Below are 23,515 nucleotides of genomic sequence, written 5' to 3'. Positions count from 1 at the left end.
CGACAAACTTTTCAAAAAACTGAGGTGCCAGTGAGCCAAAATCCTTTTTGCATATAGATGAAAGGCCAGGCTGCGCAGGCAAAGAGCTGCATTCTCCTAAACAATATTCACATGTGCACATGCATATTTAATTTAAAGGTTGATTATTTTATGTATTTGTTTATTTTTCGGAACAGAAAGTGAAAAAATGAGATGGAATAAGAAAATGATGAGGGCCAAAATGAGTGATGCGAGGAAACAGTATGTAAATGATCTAATTACTATTCAATATTCATCATCAGCTTGGAGTGGAGAGTGGATGTGGGTGGCTGTGTTTAGATGATGATGAGAAAAATAACCTGCACAGAAGTTGTTTTTTGTTATTGTTATTTTTATTATTATTATTATTTTTTTTTTAATAAAGAGAGGATTCACATGGAGACGCTGCAGCCAAAAGAACTTTTGCTTGACTCCATCAAGTCTCCAGTGAATACATCATTGCATTGTGTGGTTTTTGGTTCAGACAGCCTTCATATTTCTTCCTCCCTACACTGGGCTCACTAATATTCCCAGCAGGATAGGCTTCCTATATACATTTTCTTTCTCAGAGACAGCGCATCCAGTTTTCTTTGTAAGCTGCTGCGCCATGGCCAGCGGTGGCAACAAACATTTACAGCTTGACATGCAATAGCTTCAGCTGACAGAAGGCGCGTGTCAGTTACGCATTGTTAATTCACGACTGCATTCAAACATTTTTGTTTTTCTGAACAATATTACACGCAAACATGATACTGAGAAGATTATCTAGGGTTTCCACATATTATTTGTAGGTGTTTTGCTACACAAACAGCTGTTTTTCTTTTAAAAGAAAAGAAGGGATTAGACAAAAGTTTTATGAACCGACTATGTTTCTATATTTATGTAGGATCATAAAGGCCGTTCTGCCGCTTTTCCACCGTACTTCCTCTGTGAAAACGCTTTATCCCGGGCTGCCCCTGATGCTGGCACGGCTCGGGCATAAAAGCAAATGTAGCGCAAAGAAATTTCTCGTCATGCAGGGATGCAGTGCCCCGTGCGTGTGACAGAACTGGAACAAATAGGATGCGTTTAAAGTCACATATCTGGCGCTGGTTCCCTCTGACATTGCGCCTTGTCTGCCTCTTACAGATGTGTTGCAGCAGACAGAAGATTTGTGTACGTGGCATAAATTTTCATGGTGTAAAGATTGATCCCACTGGTGTGCTCTGAATAAATCAGCTTGTTTTGATTACAAATTGGAGCCTTTGTGAGAGCTAACAGGCTTGAATAGCACAGAGTGTGTCGCTGCTACTACTACCAAATTGCACTTAGTTGCTTTTTAATGCACTGCGTGTCACTATCCCCTTCCCTGAACATTTCTCACATTTAACTGGAAGGGCTGTAATGTGTGAACACGATCTCTCAGCCAGAATTTATACAACAAGACTCCTCGTAACTTGACCACACAGCCGGGACTCACCAGTTAATGCTGTTTGCATCAGTCACAAAAAAACAAACAAAAACAAAACAAAAATATACAGCTGGACAGATGAAACATCTGTTGTACAGTTGCTGCTTCATTCCCTCTTTAAGGCTCATCCACGCACTGCTGCACTCGTCCCGCATGCAGTGCGCAGAAAAAAGACAGATCGATATTCAAAGAGCATAATTTTATCCTTTTTTTATGTTTTTTTTTTTTTAAAGAGAGGGTTTAACAGCCGCTGTAAACTGTTGATCAACATTACACATAATTTGAAGGAACACAACTGGAAGCAATTCACATCCATGGTCCAACAGAAATACAACTGCAGCACGAACAGCATTCATGAATAATTTATTTAATATGAGAATTGGAAGGAACTACTTAATAAATTGAGTGTAGTAGAGATTGTTTGGACCTGAATCCCTGCCCTGGGAAATTACACTGACTGTACTGTAAACAAACAAAACAAAACAAAAAACAAAGCTGCCCACAAGTCACCTCACCTGATTGAATTGTGCTCACTTGCCAGTTATTATTAAGCTGCATTTCTGGCAATTCAAATGATAGTAAAAAGAAATAGCCAATATTACCATTTGTTAGAACCCAATAATGCTGCTATATGTGAAGTTCTCTGACCCTCCAGCTGACCTGCTTCCAACTTTCTCTAATTGTGCAGCATCAGTCCGTCCATGCCAGGCCTCCATCCATGTGGCTTCTTTCTCGCTGCACCGGGATATTTTCTCCAAATGTTTGGCTGCATCTGTGAAGGAGTTCCTTTTGAAGCTGTGTCGCTGTGTGATGGTTTCAGGGGGTAAAAAACCTCACACGCATCAAGAAAATCAACTCATTTTCTCCCACTAAAACAACTTCAGTTCTCACTCCAGCCTTTCCTGGTGACTTTGGTCACTTTGACAAGCAATTGCTTCAGTTTTTGCTGAATTGATGGGGATTCCCCTCACCAGACAATTTCATTACAGCTGGGGCTCATTATGAAGCTGTTAATTACAGCGAAAAGTCCTGGTATTACCTCTCAAACTGGCATCCCTCCACTCCTCTGTTACTATAGAGTCCTGTGTCCTAACATCTGTCCTCAGTGAGAACTCGCCAGCGCTATATTTAGCCCACCCGTCCAGCGCTATATAGGTCAAAAATCTCATCTACACTTCCTCAGCCTGACGTCAAGGCTGTAACATTCATGTAGCTTGTGTATAGGGTTCTGGGTTCTCATAGTGTACTTTCTCCCACCGCTTTCGATCTATAAGTCTTATAGACGATTTCAGAGCCACCCCCCCAACCACCCGAGATCCTGTTGATGTATTTTTAGTTTGCGGCTGAGGCAGGAGGCCCCTGTGACTCAAGCCAATGTTGTTGGTGCTTTATTTGCGAGTCTCCCAGGTGCTTTCCCCTCTTGTGTGAAGCCTCCCACAGAGAAAAGTGCCTGTTGGCCAGGGAAGTGTTGCTGCTTTGATGTTTCACGATGAACCGCCGCCACCCATGGATTCATAAGAACAAACCTTAAAAACAAAAAGTTGTATGAATTCCGTTCCCTCTACTGCTGACTCTATCTTTACAGGTGCTAGGTCAATATTAATAGACTTTGGCCCGTGTTTTGTTTGTCTTTAACTTATTTGGGTTCACACATAAGCATCATTTTTTATTTCAAGCCCGCAACCACAGGAAGCAAAATGGTAAAATCCCAATTTTGAGTAATGTGCTCATCCTGCTCACACAGAAATTATGTTAGTTAGAAAGAAATATCAATAGAAATACACAATATTTATCACAGTGCAGGGTCATTGTTCCATATAATCCATTGTAATTGAAAAGGAAGTGATGTTTTTTTTGCTTTGTTTTTATAATCTACAGTATATAAAATACAGTAATAATCTACAGCATACATGTAATTTACTGTCTGTATGTACTCTTTTCGAAAAGCAAAGTTCTCAACACACAGCCTCTAAGATACAGCAATATGCAGGATAAATAGAACCCATGAAACCAAGCACTCCTCACAGAATACTGAGAATAATCTACAGTGGTGATCTACGTTTGCTCTGTTGAACCAAGGCATTAACAATAAGGCCAAAGACTTTATGAAGCATGAAGATGGATTACAACTATGATGTTCCTGACGAGGCTTTCATTATGACAGAAAATGTAGCGCTGCCACAAATCTCTCCATGTAAAGTATTAATTAAGAAGCCATTCATCCATTATCTATGGGTGAGAGGCAGGAGGCGCGCTGGGCCCGTGGCCAGCTCTTCACAGGACTCTTCTGCTGAGATAAACAACCACACCAAGTGCAAGCAGTTTGGTGATAAATTACACCAACCTGCCAGTCTATTGATACATCCAGACAGCGGATTTAAAATCAATGCATCGTCACCAAAGAGGTTGTCGCAGCACTTTATTGTGTCCCATTTTTCAGCCGGGCAATTCCTCATTAGTCTCCCTCAGTCTGCTTAAAAACTGTCACACAGCATTACACCAAATACACCGACTCATGTAGTTGTCCTGCTGTTTTCACTCAATTGCTCTGCATTATAGTTAAATTGTAAATATGGTTTATTCATAATAGGAATGCAGTGCAGCTCTGGCACTCACACCGCAGTAAGTAGGAATCTGCAATATCTTTTTCTATTATTTATCATTTCCACAGAACCACTGTTTTACAACAATGGGACTGCACGTCTGTGAACATAAAATTCACAAAAATGAAATAAAAAAAAGTCCATTGTCTATGTCTTTATTGTTCTAAAAATTCACAAAGTAACTCAGCCCTTTACGATGTCACAAAAGTCACTGCCACATCTGCCGGGTCCCAGACAGGTGTTCCTTGTAGGGGGGTTCTTTAATTGTGTGCACTAGAGTACATAATAAAACAAAAGCAGCACTGAAAATGGCTATGAAATGGGTGTAGCTTAAACAACCGTCACACTGGCCAGCATGTCGCCGTGGCCACGGCAGCTGTCGGCTGTAAAGCAGCAGAAATGCTCCTGTTGCACTGATGGTACGGCATCAACAGTGGTCAGATTTGTTTTGTGACCATGATTCAACCAACTCAAGAAGACTGTGTGACTCGTGCGTCTGTAGACCCCTTTGTCAGCGTTCACATCGGTTAAGATAATACACTTGTTTCTGATTAAACAGATTACGCCCGTCATCACTGACAGTTTATTTTTGCCGCATGATGGAGCCTCGGCTGAACAGATCAGATCTCACATGGTGCTTAGCGACACGTCACTCTTGTCCGCTGGCAAAAAAAAAAAGAATCCAGTCACTTTGAGTTTATTAAGATTTATTTTAGTACAGATATTTTAATGCAAATTGCCTCGCAAACATGGCTTATACATAACAGGCGTGCAAAACCATCTGAAATAAATTAGGATGCACGTCCCGCACGCATTAAAAATATGTGTTTTTGAAATGTCAGAGGCTTTTTTTGCTTCCTGGAGAAAATAGCTGTTAAATATGAGGAGATTCCTGATAACTAATTAATTTTTGAAGTGTGCCAAATTCAAACATTTTAAGCACATTATTTTTGTCACTTTAACAAAACCCCCTGATTAAGTGTTTCTTGATCCTGGGCCAATTACATTTTTTTTTTTTAAGGAGAGATAGGCTCGCAGGCAAAGAACAGTGTGCAAATTTGTTTCCTTGCCAGGCCGAACAGACGGAAAGAGAAAGAGAGGTGGAGGGGAAGGAGGAGGAGGGCGAGAGCAGAGGGAGACGCGTATTTCTTTCATCCACACTCTCAGCAGAACCTTCAAAGTTAATTGCAGGTCATTTTATGTGCATGCTTAACTAAAGTCGGCAAAAAAAAAAAAAAAAAGGAATAAAGTTTGTGTCACTGTAAACGGATGGTTCTGCTTAAAAGTTGATGCACGCTGCACTGACTGCAAATCTTACGGAGATGAGACAAAAATTACTATCAAGTTAAGATTTTCTTTATGTCTATATACTGATAATGTAATAGTTTCTATGTCCAGTATATTTGTATTTTTGTAATAATACATTAATAACAGATTAATAATGATTAAAAGGTTTATTACCTACTTATAATGGGGTTTACTACCAAGCGGCCTTACATATTAAAGTTATGTCAGTAAATTAGTTGTTTTAATACATATCTCTATAGTTATGAAAAAATTGTTTGCTGTATTATACCAAGTTACTTAAATTTTGAAAAATTAAATTGTTCCCTGGACTGGTTTCAGGTGTAACTTGCATTCAATAATTGTCATCTATTTACATGTTTATTTACACCTCGCACCATCACGTGTGTCGCTACCTTCTTTAATCTGTTTCCCATTTATTTTCCTCCTGACACATGACATTTGTATATGCTTGCGCTGCACCTCCACCAGTGGTGTTGATCACTTATCTTAGTCATTTAGAGACGGTCCCCTCTGTCTGCTTAAATAGACTTTCATTAGTGGATTGAGGCAAGGCAATCTTAAACAGCAAAAGGGTGTTGGGGTGTGTGCGTGTGTGTCTGTCGTGCAGGGGTGAGGTGAGGAGGAGGCGCTGTCACCCCTGAGGTTTGCTGAAGGAAGGCTACCACTAAATGTGATGCATGTTAATCTTCATTTCCTCAATTACGCGCCGGGCCATCGTGGCCGCGCGCTGTTTGTTCAAAGTCAGGGTGACTTTCTTACAGCGGCGAGCCTCAGTCCTGCTGCATAGGGAGATTATGAGGAGGAAACGGCGGGTGGTGGGGGTGGCGACGGCAGGATGATGAGCAGAGGGGTAAACAGTGAGACAGGTGTCTGGCGAGGGACCATGATTAGATTTATAAGGCAACCTGTGTTATTTCCTTTGCTTGGGGAACTGCAGCAAGACATTAAGCGCTAACAGACGCTCCCAGCATCCCACCGTGGAGACGCCCCTCGCCCTGTCTCTCCCAACCCCCTCCCAGATCCTCCTCTCTTCCCTCAGTCCGTCTCTCCGACTGCCGCCGCAGTGCCTCCTCTTCCTTGTCCTCCTCTCTTCCTCTTCTCCCCCAGGTGCGATTAGATTTACTCCCTCGCGTCCCGCCGTGATGGATTGGCCTTGAAAGCCTCCCTTCTGCCTCCATCACCGTCTCTTTACGTTCTGTCTCTCCCCCAGCCAGGGGTGTGTCACCCCCGCCCCCCACACTCCCCACCCACCCCACCCCCCAGACATTTGGCTGGCACGGAACATCCAATATTTTCTCCAACTGGAAGTGGAACTGAGCACATTATGGATGGGTCTGTTAAGGTGATCATCTTGCTTGCACGATGCCCCGGGACGGGAGCATTTTTCTTCATTTGAGGGGCCGCCTGTCTTTGTGCCAATACTATGGATTTTTTTATCAGCCCCCTAATCACGGCGCCGTGATTGGAAAAGTGATTGGTCGGTCGGTCAGTGGAGTCGGGGTGGAGGGTGGGGGTATGAAATGAAACTCCTAGTATCAGTTTTGCGACCGACGGGCACGCAGGGCAGGTTTAATATACAGGCTTTTGAACGACGTGATGAAATGTTCCTTTCCTTCTCATTCGCCAACTTCCCAGCGGAGCGGGCCCGACTCCACTCTGCATGCGCACTGCTGCAAAATCTGTCAGGGAAAAAAAGGGGGATGAAAAAAACGATTGCCGCAGTCCAAGTGTGTCCTGATTCCACTTTCTAGTCAAACAGCTGCAAAATTCCACTACCCTTTCAAAAGTGGCAATAAGCTCATTACGTTGGGAGGGTTGGAATCTCCAACATGAAGGCGTGATTTTTTTTTTTTTTTTTCAGGTGCTCGGAGTAACGGGGGTGTGGGTGGGGCACCAAAAACATTCAAACTAAAGAGGCAAATGCTTTATTCTGCTGTGAATTAAATTACAGAGGTGGGAAGCAACAAAATACAAATACTTTTGTTTCTGTACTTCAATAAATGTTTCTGACATCTTTTTACTTACCTACAAATATCTGTACTTTTCAACTCCTCACATTGGAAAAACATGCCTGTTACTTTTACTGATACAAATTCTTTGAAAAGTAATACACTTATTATTCCAGCTGGTCGCTTGAAGTGGAGCTATTTGAACTATGCTGTTGTGCAGTTATAAAACTGAATTATATTTAAGAGGGATATTACTTTGGAGTACCTGGGTGACTGTAGTTTCATTAATGGCAGAAAGAAAAATAATAATTCTTACTTTCTTTCATCTCAGAACCTGTACTTTCTTACTTTTACTTGAAGTAAAAGATTTGAATCAGTACTTTTACCAGAGTATTTTTTTTTCCACACAAGTATCCTACCTTTTTCCTGAAATACGCAATGTGAATACTTTTGCCAGCCCTGATGAAATGACCTAAGGCGAACACTGAGAGCCTCCCTTGTGCCTGGTTGCAGGTCAGCCGACGGTGTGTGCGCAGCGGGCACGGTGGTGGTGAGTCGTCTGACGATGGGCGAGATGGAGGAGGTCGACGTGGACCACATCGCCGCGGACAAACCCTCGCATAAGGTGAGACTAGTGGGGAGGGTGGGAGGGGTGATGAGGAGGAGGACGAGGCAGGCGCGAGGGCGTCCGCACTTCAGATGCCTTCACGCTAATGCGAGGATTAGACTGGCACCGCTCAAGTCCTGCAATGAGATTAAATAAACTTCGGTAAAACCTAATAGGGATTTAGAGGCGTGCGTGTGTGCGCGCGTGTGAGTGAGTGAGTGTGTGTGTGTGTACAAGACTGACCAAATTAGCTTCCTGGTTCTCCTGTATGTGTGTGTGTGTGTGTGTGTGTGTGTGTGTGTGTAGTCGGCCCTGCAGCTTGGCTCTTTCATCTGACCGTGTGGAAGTTGTTCTTTGAATGTGTCTTTCCTGCCGCTGCAACCACCCATACCCATACGCCTGCACGCATGCACGCACACACACGCACGTACGCACGCACGTACGCACGCCCTGTAATCTCAGACAATGCACACCGCCTCGCTCGCCTCTGAAGGGACTAACGTAATCAGGGAACAGGATGAGAAGAGGAGGAGCGTTGCCGTTTTCTTCTCCTCCTCCTCCTCCTCCTTCTTCTTTCGTCTTCAAAGTTTTCTCGCTGAAGGTCGCGTCATCCTGATGGGTTGCCAACACGCCGGAACCCGAGTTGTACGTAACCTCACGTCACTCAACTAACACGTTTTTTTTTCTTCCACTTTCACTTTGCTCTTAACGGTGCCAGATTTGTCAGAAGTGAGTGCGAGCTGCGGAGGCAGAGTTGGGGATTTAAAGAGTTTTTCAACAGCTGCGTGGACACTTGTAGTCCTTTACCAACGTTTGATTTGCACTGTGCTTTTGTATGCATGTGTGTGTGTGTGTGAGAGAGAGAGAGAGAGAGAAGCATTGCCTTATATAATTGACCGAGGGCTTCTGCATGGCTGACTGGCTTTCTCTTCTGCCCACCCCTGTTGCTGGTGCAGGGAGGTTTCCTGCGAGGCTCCACAGTGTCACTGACAATCTGCCCATGTCGCGCTGATGAACGCGTTGCCCCTGCGCGCACGTGCGCATGCGCGTGCCTCGGTAGGCGGGTGTACGTTGTCAAAGCACATTTCCCCTCGCGTGCCTTCTGTTCCTGCTGCAAAGGAGGAGTGGAGGGACGAGGGGAGGCCTCGCGGTCGACACTGAACTGACTGGGAGGGACGGTTCTTTCACTTTCCTTATGATGCCTGGTTTTGCTGTTCTGTATATACACTGTAGTCACAAATCATTAGGGAAATTCAACTTTGGGCTGAAATTTATGGACAATATACAGTGATGCTATATTGTGACCGTGGAGCATCTAAGTAGAAGCATGCTGTGGAATTTACCACAAAATTTACCAATAATCTGACAGTAGGTGCGTTTCCATGACAGCTTTTTGCAAAATAAAAGCAATATTTCTAGAATTTCAACAAAGTACAATTGCGATTTGCAGGTGTTTCCATTGAATAGTGTGAAGCACATAAACTGTAATTCTCCTAAAATCTCGTCTTGCGAGATTTACAAGAGTTACGTTTGCCCCTTGTTTGTTTACGTTTGTGTGCTGTCAAAAATGGTTGTTATTTTTTTCTGATTACTTGTAAAAACCATTCCGTCTCCTCCTCCATCCAAACGTAACACGCCATTTTCATTTGAAGTGAACTTGGCACATGACTCCGTACGTCACGCCTGGCGTGTACATGCGAATAGTGTTTTCATGTCACTTTTGCGATACACCTCTATATCGATGTGTCTGAAAAACCACCTCATCCGAGCGTCAAATCCCTTTAGCCATATTTGAGAGGTTTTTCGAAGTTTAGACGTTTTCATGACCTGTTTTTTATTGCGATATTTCGGTACATTGTGGAATTCTAGGGGTAATGGAAATGCAGCTTGTAATACAATGTGATGAGATATGACATTGACATGAGAATGATCATCAGTGGTTGGTGTAAAACTGCAGAAAAATGTTTCAAGAGCTCGAATTGGTTTCGAAATGTAAAGAGACTGTCTAGTCATCATCATTCATGGATAGACTCTTGTTGTTGGTGATTTTTGTCACAAATCACCTTTTTGGAGGACAACATGAAAGACTGAACAGTTTGGCGTGTGCCTTTAGAAGCATAGAGAAGGTGAAGTCAAGGTCAACTCTAAATCTAATAATGCATTTTAGCCTCTTTTTGAAATTTCCAGGAGCTGAATGATTAGTAACACACACGCGGCTGTGTGTGTGTGTGTGTGTGTGTGGGGGGGGGGGGGGGGGGGGGAGAAAGAGAAAGGGAGAGAGAGAACAACAGTGAGAGAGAGAGACACTTGTTTGATGATTGCGTTATTGCCAGGGAAACGTATGAATATCCAAATGACCTGGAAAAAAAAAAAAAGAAAAGATGAACAGCTGAGACAAGAAAGTCACCTTTGATCTGGTCTCCTTTAGTCATCAGACAAAGAGCCATCCAACACATGTTGCCCGCTACCCAACATTACAATGGCGTTCCTTCCACAGCTGCGGCCCTTGATTCATCTTATGTGCCTCCCTTTTGGTCCCAGACATTACTCTGTTATGTGCTTTAAAAAAAAAAAAACCTTTCCAGCCGCCAGTGGTTCTGTACAATCGACACTTTGGGCATCTTTCAGTGCGGGTTTGCCGGTTGGCTCGGGTGTCTTTCTAGTTCATGATCAGTTTCCAAAGCTGCGAGAGGTGATGGATTGTTGCTCGCGGTCATTATGGGCTTTTTCTGGGGACAGGTTGGGCTGTCTGGCTGTGTTAAATGGTTCATCAGACAGGCCAGAGCTGACGTGCAGCAGGCAACACAGATTGTTAGTTGTCAGTTCCGCTTTGATGAAGACTTCCAGACTTCAGGCTGGGGTGGAGGGGAGAGGAGGAGGGGAGAAAATAATGGGGGGGAAAGGGGAAGCTGACGATTTGCCCTACCTCAAAGCCGTCGCTCTGACGTGGACGCGTCACAAGGAGCTGAGAAGCGCAAGAACGCTGTTAAATGAACTCGCCAGCTTACATTATAAATGCCCTGGTTGTAAATGAAAATGGAGAGCATCAAAAATGAATTAAATTCAGACTGAGTTCTCTTTGCCCACCAAGGCCCGAGAGTAAAAATGCAACAAGGGGGGAAAACGGCCGTTCACTCCTAAATGGTCGTCAGCGTCAGCGTGTCTGGCTGCAGCTTTGTGCGTTTAACAAACGCTTTTATTCAAAGTGACTCGCGAATCGCATCAAGGCCTGCGGACGCAAGTTAAAAATGCAAATGCCATGCACCCGTGTCGGTCCAAAGCGAATTGCGAGCTGCTTGAAATGTTAAATAGCTTACAACCCTCATTATTAACACAGGGTTGAGCCCACGCCAGGAGAGCACGTCAAGCATGCAGCACATGGCACCGGGTTACATAGTCAGCAGGAAAAAAACAGGAGACGGGCTGCTGCTGCTGCTGCTGCTGCTGCTGCTGCTGCTGCTGCCGTGTGATGGGAAAATGTTGCCGCTTCTGTTTCTCTGCAGCTTGTATTTTGGGGAAATTTGCTGACGACCAGCGAGTGAGAAGATAATTACCATGTCTCAAAAGACAATGTTAAAGAAATGTTCTGCGTGTGGAATTCAAATGTGCCCCTTTTTCATTTATCGATTAACAGCCACACAACAGGTATGCTGTTGTTGTTTTTTTTGACTCTAACAAACAAGTGATCAGGATACAGACGCTGACAATGAAGTGAGGTGAAGGACGTCAATGTTCGCTGACGCAGTGTGGAGGAATGAGGAATGCTATTTATTGAAATATGGCAGAAATGAAAGGTTCGGAAAAACATCAATTGAAAGCAGTCGTCCGTCGGCTCGAAAGTGATTGACAAAACCTGCGTTGAACATGACAATTTTACATTTTGTGATTGCGGTTTTTGTTTGATGTAAAGGTTGGGCAGGAGAGGTGGGAGCTTTGTTATTTAAAAGAGATTAAAAAGGGAGGCGTGGACCTTGTTGCCTCAGGCTTGTACAAATTCACTTCTCACCAGGATAAATATTCAACACTTCATTATAAACACAACAGGGGGTCTTGGCAGTTTAGCCCTCCGATCTTCCTGGAAACAGTTTTGACTTTGCTGACTTCAGGGCTGCATTGACGCTCATTGACCACTGTGTTGTTTTTTTTACGGATTTCACAGAGAATCAAGCAGCTGACTTGGGATCACTTACAAGCTGCTTTTACGTGATCGGATGAAAAAGAAATTACACGTGTTGCGTGAAAATGTTGTAATTAGATGAAATTTACGCAGCTCAAGTGGCAGTGATGGGTGAAAAAAAAAAGCAGCCCTGGTGATTCAGTGCAGCGGGCGTCTTCCCGTGGCTGCCGCCTGCTGCGACATCACTGATTGCAGCGAAGACGCGAGGGGACCGTCTTCATCACGGCCAATGAAAAAAGAGGTTTAGCGACACAGTTAGGGAGGTCGCCGGCTTGGCTCCAATGTCGAGTTTCACTGGTTGGCTGATGGTAACTTGGAAGGGAAAATCTCTCCCCGGCCTGAAACTGATTACTTGTGCGGTCGAGAGGCAAAATAAAAAAAAAAAAGAAAGAAAAAATAACTCAATGAATGTTCTGTCTTATTTTTCTGCTCTTCTGTTCTCTTGTCTTCCTCCCTAGTGTCCGCTGGTTTGTGAATCGGCATCTCATCCCTGCCTCGACAGAGAAAACAACCCACTGTCAGGTCCAGGTATGTCTTGTTTTTCACCTTTTAACGTCGACAAGAAGTTAGTTAGCGTTGCTTCAGCTCGCACACAGAAGCACTTCAGTTCAGCTCGTTTGTGGTTAAAAAAAAAAACATATATTTCAGTTTAAATAAGTTTAAGCTTTGTCATCCAAACTTTGCATTAAACTCCGCTGAATTTGTTTGATTATTACATCCCTTCATGAAAGTGGATTTGGAAAAAATACACAAATACAAATAATGGAAGAGCAATAAAAACCTTCTGGTTCAATGTGGGGTCATCAACTTTGTGTGCACCTCATATACTGGACTCATCCACTCCACTCAAGGCTTGCAAGGTTTTGTGAAAGGAAAAAAAAGAAACGAAGGACAGAGACTCTGCAGACTCGATGAGGTCGCGGAACCTCACCGTCCTTGTTTTTAGGAGGCCTGTCAATCCGTCTCGGCAGTCCCGCAACACGCCGTCCTTTCAACAATGCGCTCTTCTCCCCAGTCGCCCCCCCTCCCACCCTCCCCCACGAGCTCCCCAGCAGCTAACATCCCCCACCCCTCATCACTGACCCCCGCCGCCCACTCCCGTTGTCATGGTGCCGCCGTCGCTTACCGTCTCCGCCGTGATTAGGGGCTGAGGTGCTGCCGCGTTTTCCGCAGGTGCAACATCTGCAGCCTGTCAAAACAGGCGAGCCTCCCCGCGGACGCGGCAGCCGCGGCAGATTGAGTAATGCAATTTAGTTTCCCGCTTTTATTACCCCTCAAAATGAGCCTGCTGCGTGGCGGGAGGCCTGCGGGGGCGTGGGAGGTGGTCCTGCAACGTAGCGAGTCATTTCCTTAAGAGGTGTCAGGGAGGGAAAACAGAGGCTTCTGATTGGTGCTCAGATTAGAAGAAGTGGTCCGCGGGGAGTTCAGGGGTTAATCTGCTTCTCCGACAGAGATGGAAGTCAGCAACTGCCTCTTTATCCATGAAGGTTTACCACAATCCGACCCCTGTAAACCTCCTTCATATTTCGCCATCTGTTACTATTTCCGTAATCCAGCACTGACTTCCATTTAGTTGTAATTACAGATTCTGTTTAGGGTCATTCTGGGCTTGGATTCATCTTAAATCACCGTTACTGTGATGGCACTGAGAGGATGTCTGTTGTTCACTTTGTCTCCCGCTCCCTAGTGTTTCTTTCAATTGTTCAGTGTGTTATTAGTGCAGATGGGAAAAACTGTCAGAAACAGGTGAATGTGTTTCTTCCCAGTTCTGGGTGCATTCCTTGTTATGAAGACAGCAAGTTTAGAACAGAAATAAAATTGATATAAGTGATATAAAAGAAGGCACTTTTTTATTTTGAGCAGAGTTGGCATTTCCAAAGAGAGAATATGCATCATGCTGGATTCTGCTGCAACTCTAATTCTTATTCTATACATTCTTGTCCTACTAGCTGTTATCATTTTTCTGTCTGATATGAGAAGATGCAATATTTTACTTTACTTTACTCTTTTAAAAAAATCTTGTTTTAATCTGCAATACACTCTTTTTATGAATAGTCTATATCACCATCATAATTAATAAAAATGAGTCCCTGAAGGACAATAATGGATTCAGGCACGACGGATTAATAAAGGTTACTTTAGTATGGCTCCATTTGAACTTTGTGGGAGTGCATGAATAAATCAAGTCTGAACGTAAGGTGGACCAGTATAGAGGTTTATGTAATTCCAATATTACATTATAAAGCATATTGTGCAAAATGAGAAAGAAAAATATTGGCCTTGAAGCTCTTGTGAAGAAATGCAGAACATTATGTAACAATGTAATCTGTGTTTGATTAACCTTTCCATATACTGTATAATATGGGATAGTTTTGAAAACTCAGATGTAAATCATATACAGTCTACCACCACCCCACAGACCCGCCCCAGACCCACCCGCAGCAGATAAACCCTTCAAGGTTTACAATGTAATACAACAAGAATCCAAAATCCCTGGGTCTGCTCTGTTTACTCTTTAACGAACCCTGTAAACGCAGGTATTGACTGATACCCAACATATAACTCCTCTGAAGCACGTCCAGACACAAGTGGTTTCCTTGTACTGATGTATTTATTTATATACAACACCGTGAAAACTAAAGAAAAACACATGGACAAAATAATAATTAGCACGTAAAATATAAAGGCAAATTAGGTTATTAATCGACTGTTAACTTATCATAAAACAAAATTTAATAATAAAACAAAAACATACCTCGTTGGCTGTGTGCTACAACAAGGAATTAGGCTTCTTTTCTTGCTAACTTTTAGCTCCTTGCTCTTGCTAAATCTTCAACAATTTTCTTCTTCTACAAATGTTTTTTACACACTGAACTATAGCGACACCTAAATGTGACAAGTAGAATTACACTTAGCAAAATAAAATGTGGCAGTTACACAACATGTACAGAGAATCTGAAGAATTTATCAGCCCCATCTCGTCACAAGAGAGTTAGAACACCACCTTCTGCTGACATTCCATCAACAAGCACCTTCTCCAACTGATCCATCATGAAGGACACTGTAATATTGTGAGGCAGACTGACGGTGTGAGCGCTGGTATTTGCCAGTGTTGAGGCCATGATCTGCCTTTATGGGTTTGTTGATGGAGGCAAAGTGCTGCTTGGATATTTGAAACCGACATATTTTCCTGCTGCCGCGTATGTTTGACTGGCCTACAGCAAGACAGGCACCTTTTCTTTCTTCTTTCACCCTTAGTGCTTTGGCACTGATGTACTGAGTGACCTCCTTTATGGCCTCAGTACCACGAGCAAAAATGAGGAGTAAACATTGGTGGAGACGCACAGCTTTTTTATTTTTTGCCCTCTGCTGGCAGTACAGATAAGAGCATTACAGCTGTTTTTTTTTTTTTTGTTTTACTTTTTTCGCCTCTCAGTTTACAGTGGCTGCTATTAGCCACTCTGAAAATATAACGGGGCTGCATCTGAGCAGGTTTCAATGGGACAACTAGGTGACTGGGTCTGACTCATCCTTCACCTATGTTTTGCAATAAACATGCAATTAAAATGGAAATTGGCAGGATGCGGGAGATGACAATCTAAAAAAAGGAAGAGGAACAGGTGTGTATTCAGCAAAGATACCACTGAAATCATTGCAGCTTATCTATGGCGGACAAAGTTATTCATTAAAGAATTTAATTAGAGCAGAATACTTCCTGTGACCCTTCAAAAGTCTCCGTCTCCAGTGGCCCTCATGTTACCAGCTGCCAGAGGTTTTTGGTTGTTTTTTTTTCACCCAATGGCAAAACTTTTTCTGTCTTGGTTGGATTGTTTATTTTACGCACACTTTCTGCTCCCTCTGTCCCTCGCAGTGTTCAAGAACCCAGTGTGCAAAGTTTACAGGTTCCAGACGGTGGACAACAAGTGGATGCTTGTGCGAGAGCAAATGGAAGAGTGCACGTTGTCCTTCAGCATTCCCAAGCAGCTGCTGTCGCTGTACATCCAGGAGGACATGAGCCGGTGAGTGGCTTTGAAATCGCGCTTCTGATCTTTTCCATGTCATTGCCGCTTCTCCCGTTGCATCAGAAAGGCGCCACTTCCTAATTCTCGAGGCACAACAGACAGGCAAAGGTACCTCCGAAAAACTCTGCATCGAGTTTTGACACGGGTCTCCCGATGCAGCGCAGCAATGTAAATGATTTTTATCAAAAGTTTAGCCGGTAGCTTCGGGAGATGTGAATTATTCAGATCTGCTTAGCACTTCAAAAGGGTCTTTTAGGTCTGTGTATCCAGAAAATGACAAACATTGTCCCTTTAAACGTACACTCATTCACACCGTCTCCCACACCTGTCATAAAGCGTTAAAAGAAATCCCCCGGGCCTCCTGCTTCCAGCGCAGAAGGAAAGAAAACTTCAGTCAGAGAAAACAGTAGCGACTGCTGAGAGGATCGGATGGCACACCTCATAACTGTCCGGTGTCAGGCACATAGAGCAACAAGGAAAACAATAAAACAACACTAATGACAGAATGTAGTTGGATGTGAAAGTTGAAGCAGTGATTGGAGACTGCATAAAAAAGTTAAAATGAAAATGGCTATGGGAAGCAGAAAGTAGAATCATACAATCGTACAGCGCATTTTAACCAACGCTCACTGGCCACGTCTTTAGGCACACTTTGCTAGTGTCAGTTCCCTTCCGACCCTTGACATCAACACTGGATATTTTCTCATTTGGGAACCATTCTCTGTCGAGCCAAGAGTGTGAAAGTCCCAGTTAATCAGCAGTTGAATACACCAACCAGTCAGGAACCAACAACCATGTTCACCACATTCAAAGTCACTTAAATCCTCCTTCCCACATTCTAATGCTCATTTTGAACATCACCACGTCTACATGGCTAAATGTGTTGAGTTGCTGCCATGCAATTGACTGATTGGATATTTGTGCTGATGAGCAGTTGAACATTTTCCCTAGCTGAGTGCTTGCTGAGAATAAGAAGGATTCACTTGGTGCCAAAAACTGCAGTTCAATGCATCTTATTTTACTCGTATCCGTTATGTTTTTGATTGATATTTAGGATGCTTTATATTCTGTAAAAATGAAAAAATGCCTTTTTATTCAAGTATTTTGCTTGGGCTACATTTATTCAATGATTTTTCACTTAATTTCAGCAGTTTAGTTTATGTTTAATTTGTATTTCATCCAGTGCAGAAAGCAACATTTAATATGAACTATCAGACCGTTCTGTCAATATGGGCAACTGAAGATTCACAACTTCAGGGGAAAAAATAAACTGAAATCTTCAATTCGCCAGAGGAAACTAATCTGTATGGGTCTGTAGTGGCTTTACCACACAGCATGACAGACCAAACCCTATAGTATATGCTGCTCTATTTTTTCTGGCAAATTCAGCAGTAACCCACAGCCACTTGTTGTAACTGCCGCCTAAGGGTCAGTGAAGCCATTCCACCCCGGCACGAGCTGCTAGTGTCAGACAAAGCGCTGTGCTGGTACAAGCTGGTCTCGACACAGAGGGTCACTGAGGAGTCGGGTGGACAACTGCACAACTTCACTCCAGCAGCCTTTGGCTGTTAAAAACAGCTTCTTCCAGCAAAACGGTTGCCCTCTCGCCTGGTTTGTGGGCGCTGGACAAATTTCCCTGTTAAGCCTGCATCCCACTGGCCTGTGGTTCCCTGTGACCTCACCTGGAGCTCGGCGAGAGTTCTTTTAATGCTGCCGTCTGCGTAGACACAAAAGAGGCAATCACCGGGCTTTGAGTGTGGGAGTAAAGTTTGATTTGTAATCACAGTGTGCTCAAGAGTGCTCTGCTGCAAGGAACACATACGTACGTATCCAATCACATCCTTCCTCCACACAAACTCTCTGCCCCGACTTTCTGGATTTTAGCTGCGGAAGAATTAGATTGGAATCTGTTCATGTGTCCAGACGTTTTTGCATGACTCGAACTTTAATCTCACTTTCTGTTTATAATTGCGTTTTCAAGTGGATCCTTAAAAGGGGCAGCTACCTTAGGTTGAATTTTTTTTTCTGCTGTTACTTAAGGCTCTGGTCTGTCAAGGTTCTCGGTCATCCAGGTGATTGTAGTCTTGAAGGTTACGTAAAGCTAACTAGACTAGTTTTTGGCAACCAAATCTTCTTCAAGATACCAAAAACCAGTTGCCTTAACGTAGCCTTCAAGACTTGAGGCTCTGGTAATATTTTCTAATCCACATACCCATCCCGAGTTTCACAGAGAACTTTTAGAACAGTGGGAAGCACGACACGTCTCCATGCTGCCCTTGAACTGTCACATCGAGGTAATCAGACCACTCACATTTGAAACAAATTGGTTGCCGTTCATTCAACATTTCAACACTCTTTCATACATGGTGACCTCAGTCTTGGGGAACACAGTAGCTAAAAACATGGCGTTTGCTACCACCATTTCCATTAGCTACTGCAGGTGTCCACTTGTTGGAATTCTTTCCCACTGTGAAAGTCAAGAAGAGTTGGATTAGAAAATGTCACCCAGCACCTCCATCAGTGGAAAATGGATGCAATATAAATTTTTCTGTGTTCTTTCCCTTTGAGACTCAAATTTTTGAATAAGATTTGAAATAAGACACACAGGTAGTGTGTGTGTGTGTGTGTGTGTGTGTGTGTGTGTGTGTGTGTGTTATGTATTCCCCCCTTTGCCACTTAAGCGCCTCTCCTTTAATCCCTCTTCCCTGGCGTCTCTCCCCATGAGCTCGACTCTGTCAGTCAGCCCGGCGACGGCTGGCCGACACACATGCTTGATGTTTTTAACGATTCGCTCGGCACTACGCAGTTGCGAGTGCGGCGACGAAGGGTGGGCTTCGCCGCTCTGATAATCTCGGATGCTTCTTCCGTCTGTTTGCTAGCTTTGGTCTCTGCAGTCATGTTGTGATCTTCCCCTCTGCGTCCCCTGTGTGGGCGCGTGCGCATGCGTGGGCGTTTTAAGATAATCAAAGCTTGTTTGCGCCCGTCTGAGAAACATCATTGACAAGGAGCCGTCTCCTAGCGCTCACTAATGGCAGAACAAATCACTTCCTTACTTTTCCTCCTGACAATGAATCCGCTGTGGGATCACTCAGGTAACATATTGACACCTGGCCTCATGATGTAAAATGACTTCTTTTTGGACAGAGTGGTGTTTTAACTGGAGAGAAAAAAAGAGGGGGTGGAAGCTGTTTGCCTTTGTATCCACTCAGGCAGCTTTATTGACTGACACACACAAAGCCTGGTGTGATGAAGTTGAAGGGGCACCGCACTGCAATGAAACAATGGTGCGGGTATGACAGGTCTTTGCTGCTGAGGAAATGCTCACTCGCGCCCCAGCTATCTATTCGACATGCAGGACTTTAAAAAAAAAATTTAAAAATCGTTCATTTGTCCATTTTTTTTGTCTACTGTGTGACTGTATTATTCTGTAGTCAGACTGAAGAAAACTGCCTCAGTCTTTCTCGATTGTATCACTTATTTATTTATTTCTTATTCTAGTGTATGATTTTACTCACGGTTCAAATAACTTATTAATAATATTTACCATGACAGTATAAAGAGAAATATGAGCATATATGTGCTGTGTTTTGAATTATGTAATTCTCTAATAAGATCTTGATCATATAAGGGAGTGGAGTTGCACACACACTGAGACAGAGGCGAGGATGCACACTGCACAATCCAATCAAAACACTAAACATAGAGCCTGGAAAGCCGACCGCATGACACACACACACACACACACACACACACACACACACACACTTATTAGTGACATAATAAAAGTCGAATGGCCTTGACTCATATTAGTTTCAGCCGGGTAGCAAACATGCTCTTCTTTACAGTGACATTTTTTTCAGGAAGTAGAGTTGTGGTGAGTTCATGTGTGGCAAAATGATGTCCATGCTGTTTTACAGTTTGCAGCTCACTATTGCAGTAGAAAAAGAAGAAGCGGTTGGAAAAACTGTTGTCACTTCCGATGAGTGCAAAAACACAACGGTGCGCAATTTGAGACACAATCTGCCACATTTAAGTACATTATTATTAGTAGTAGTAGTAGTAGTAGTAGTAATAATTTTATTTTTGTTATTATTGCCCCTCAGATATCTTACATTTCATTGGCAGACTACTCAACAAATATAAACCTCATTGCACCAACTGCATCCATCCCATCCCCCATCCATCTTCTACCACTGCTTCTCCTGAACTCAGGGTCCTTGGGGCACTGGAGTCTATCACAGCTGTCTAGGGGTGAAGTTGTGGTTACACCCTGGACAAGGTGGCAGTTTTTCACAGGGCCACATAAAGCACATGGAACGATTTGCACTCCCACCTGAGGACAATTTAAAGTTTTCAACAAGCTTGTCGTGTCTGCCTTTGGAGCGTTGGGGGGAAGCTGGAGTTCACAGCAACACTTGCAGACACTGGGTGAACATGCAAAGTCCATACAGAAAGGCCCGGGGAATCAAAGCCGTGACCTTCTCGCTGTGAGGCGCCGCTGCGAACCACTGCACAACAATTTCACTCGCTTTTGCACTTGTACGTCCAATCAGCCGACACGCTGCTCACAATAACACCCTTAACCAGACAATAGCATTCTGATTAGGGAACTAATGCTATAGCTCATCAACCCTGACCCCAACGCCCTTACTCAGCTCTGGGTGTCTTTCTCTGTCATTTCCTCATCTGCAGTTTCGAACCGGGATCGTCCGTCCTGCTCGCCTCTCCAGATTCTGCGACACAAAATTACAGACTGCTGTGGGCTTTGACACTGCGGTGCCTGAAGTGCAATGTCTGAGTAGCACACGGGGATTATATAGATTATTCTGAAGGGCTGTGGTCTCAAAGAACAGCGTCAAGTTGTCCTGGAATGCATACAACCCTTCATTACGAGGTTCCCCTGCACTTATAACTGCTGTGAGAACTAAACTCGGGTCACTCAGTGTGCATTCTCCGCATTTGTAAATGCACATCTTGCTGAACATTTCCTTACTCATTCTCGTTCCTACTGATGCCCATTCCTTTAATCAAACTGCTTCATGCACTTATTAGCAGAGATTCCAGTCTACTGTTGCGCCATACGCTCAAATCAAAGGTTGCATCTCTTTTGCAATGCGCCCACATCCTCCAGTGGTGCCACCTGAAGCTGCGTGCGTGCCACTCACTTGTGGTATCCGCGATGAAATCACTTTGTAAGGAAGCAATTTCAAAGCACAATGAACTTACAAACTCCTGCCATGCCACAAAGGTTCCCAGCATGAGGCGCCTGTCTGCCCTTAGGGTTATTTTTTTCAGCTTTGTGCTTGAATGGGGGAAGAGATTGGGGGAGGTAGGATATGACGCAAAGGTTTGACACCATTCACACTGTGGTGGTCGCATTGCAATAACGACGCTGCTCGGGATTTTGTTATCCATGCAAAGCTGCATCTTCTCATCATACTGTACGTGCAAATCTTTGCTTCACTGGCCGCTTTATCCAAATGGCAAACAGCATCTTTGTCCAGAAGTAGATGATGCAGACTTGTCTGTTTTAATGCAATATACCCAGTACATGAAATACAACTGAATATTTTTTTCTGCAAACCAAATAACAACATCAACCAACAACCAACAAGAATTTGGTTTCCAATAGCGGAATTTGTTGAGCGTGGATGTTTGGCTTGGAGGCACGGAGCGACAGTGGTGACTTCTCCCGAGTGGAGAAGTCCTGAGAGCCAACAGGAGGATGCTGTGTTCGAGGTGTACAGGGGAATGTTTGGCTTTTGAAATGCTAACTAACTGTGCCAGCAGCAGCTGAATAGCGAGGCGGCAGCTCACCTTCCAGGTAAGCTTCGTCGTCGTGTGCAGGCAGTGTGACGTTTGACCACGAGCGGAACTGCACGCGATGTTCGACACAGCGCCAGTCGGATTGGGTGCAAACACTTTGAATGTTTTCACTTATAAACGTATAATCCGCTTTCCAAAAAAACAAAGAATCCTTGGTACTGTGCAATCTGTGAGCAGTTGTTGTTGGGACGACTTCCTTACAAACAAACAGTCCCTGTGTCCCGTTGCAGCAGCGGTATATATCACCAGAGATGAAACCCAAAAGCGGCAGTTTGTTTTCACATTTGCCTGTTTGTTTTCATGTGTAATTTGGCCAAACCTCATGAAAATACTGCTTGTTTTGATTGTACGCACGGCTGTGACTCACTCCGTCTGCCTTTCTGCTTTTCCTGTGGCTCCATTCTTGTGTTGCCGCTACGTATGGAAACACTTCAAAGTGTTCTAAAAATACTCCTTGTTTACCTGGAGGGAACCAGGAAGTTGTCTGCAGAGATTCGCGGCCCCTCGTGCTTTGTTGTAGTGCAGTTGAGGCGCGGTACAACAAAAGATGCGTTCAAACAATTACGCCCGGTACGAACGGAAAGCACCACCGCCGAGCGTCCACGCACGCCAGCCTTTTGTTCAGAGACCTATACAAAATGTATGAGGCGCAATCAGCGGCACTCTGAAGCGGCGCAGATGACCGTCTGTGTTACATTGATTACCACCTTACGTGCTATAATACCGCTGCAATTTTATTTTGAGGGGGGATTTCTGAATGATATCTGTCCGTCTGATGTCTTCTTCCACATGCAAATGCCGAGCCAGTGAAAGAGGCTTTTCTCATGAAATCGACACCCCCACCACCCACACACACACACTCTCACGGCTACCATTATTTCCCAAAAGAAAGACCACAAATGATTATGGGGTGAAACTGTGTGAACAGCGAGATGGAAGAAAGCCAAGGGATCAGCCCTAGACGACACTAAAGAGTTTTTTTTACATCCGAAATGGCAGAATAAGGAGCGAGGAAGTTATCTGAGGGACTTTTTTTTTTTTACCTGCCCTGTTGTGTTTATTGTTTTTTTTACACGTTAAGGCTAATGCGGTTGGCTCTGTGCTTTCTGAATTGCCAGTGCTAGCCAGGTTGTGGGAACAGAGCCTGTGTCTTTTGTGAAAGGTGGTGTAGCCTGGGGTTGAGATGGTTGGGAACAGCAGTGAGTGGTGTTGGCACTACAGCTTCAGGTTACTAAGCCTCAGTCTAGGAAGCTTGGCAATTCAATTAATGTGAGGTGGCATCTAAAGTCAAAAGTCCCACTGATTGTCGCATCCTGTGGGATGCGACATTTGTCCTCCACATTTGACCCATCCCCTGAGGGGCCATGCCCAGGAATCATTGGGTGATCTAACTCCCCAAGTCCAACCACGAATACTGAGCACCAAGCTCAATGGGCATTGGGTACCATTTTACAGTCCTTGGTATGACCCGTCTAGGGATCGAACCCACAACCTACCAGTCTCAGGGTGGACATATACCACTAGACCACTTAGGTGGCAGTACCTCATCCAGAAG

General features: G+C 44.0%; 1 protein-coding gene across 7 annotated transcripts in view; it reads left to right on the top strand.

The window, feature by feature from the left end:
• inpp4b (inositol polyphosphate-4-phosphatase type II B) overlaps positions 1–23,515 on the top strand; it is a 141,752-nt gene that overhangs the window by 69,754 nt on the left and 48,483 nt on the right. For all 7 annotated transcript variants that reach the window (XM_076032783.1, XM_076032778.1, XM_076032790.1 and 4 more), the window contains 3 exons: positions 7,842–7,953; positions 12,571–12,640; positions 15,984–16,131. In XM_076032783.1, the coding sequence (XP_075888898.1) occupies positions 7,842–7,953; positions 12,571–12,640; positions 15,984–16,131 (330 nt within the window). The remainder of the gene's footprint in view (positions 1–7,841; positions 7,954–12,570; positions 12,641–15,983; positions 16,132–23,515) is intronic.

This window comes from Nelusetta ayraudi, unplaced genomic scaffold (assembly GCF_046127955.1).
Source record: "Nelusetta ayraudi isolate G7.1 ecotype Tasmania unplaced genomic scaffold, CSIRO-AGI_Nayr_v1 ptg000004l, whole genome shotgun sequence".
NCBI lineage: Eukaryota > Metazoa > Chordata > Actinopteri > Tetraodontiformes > Monacanthidae > Nelusetta > Nelusetta ayraudi.
Note: the sequence above shows the minus strand (reverse complement) of the source record. Positions and strands in the feature narration are given on the sequence as shown.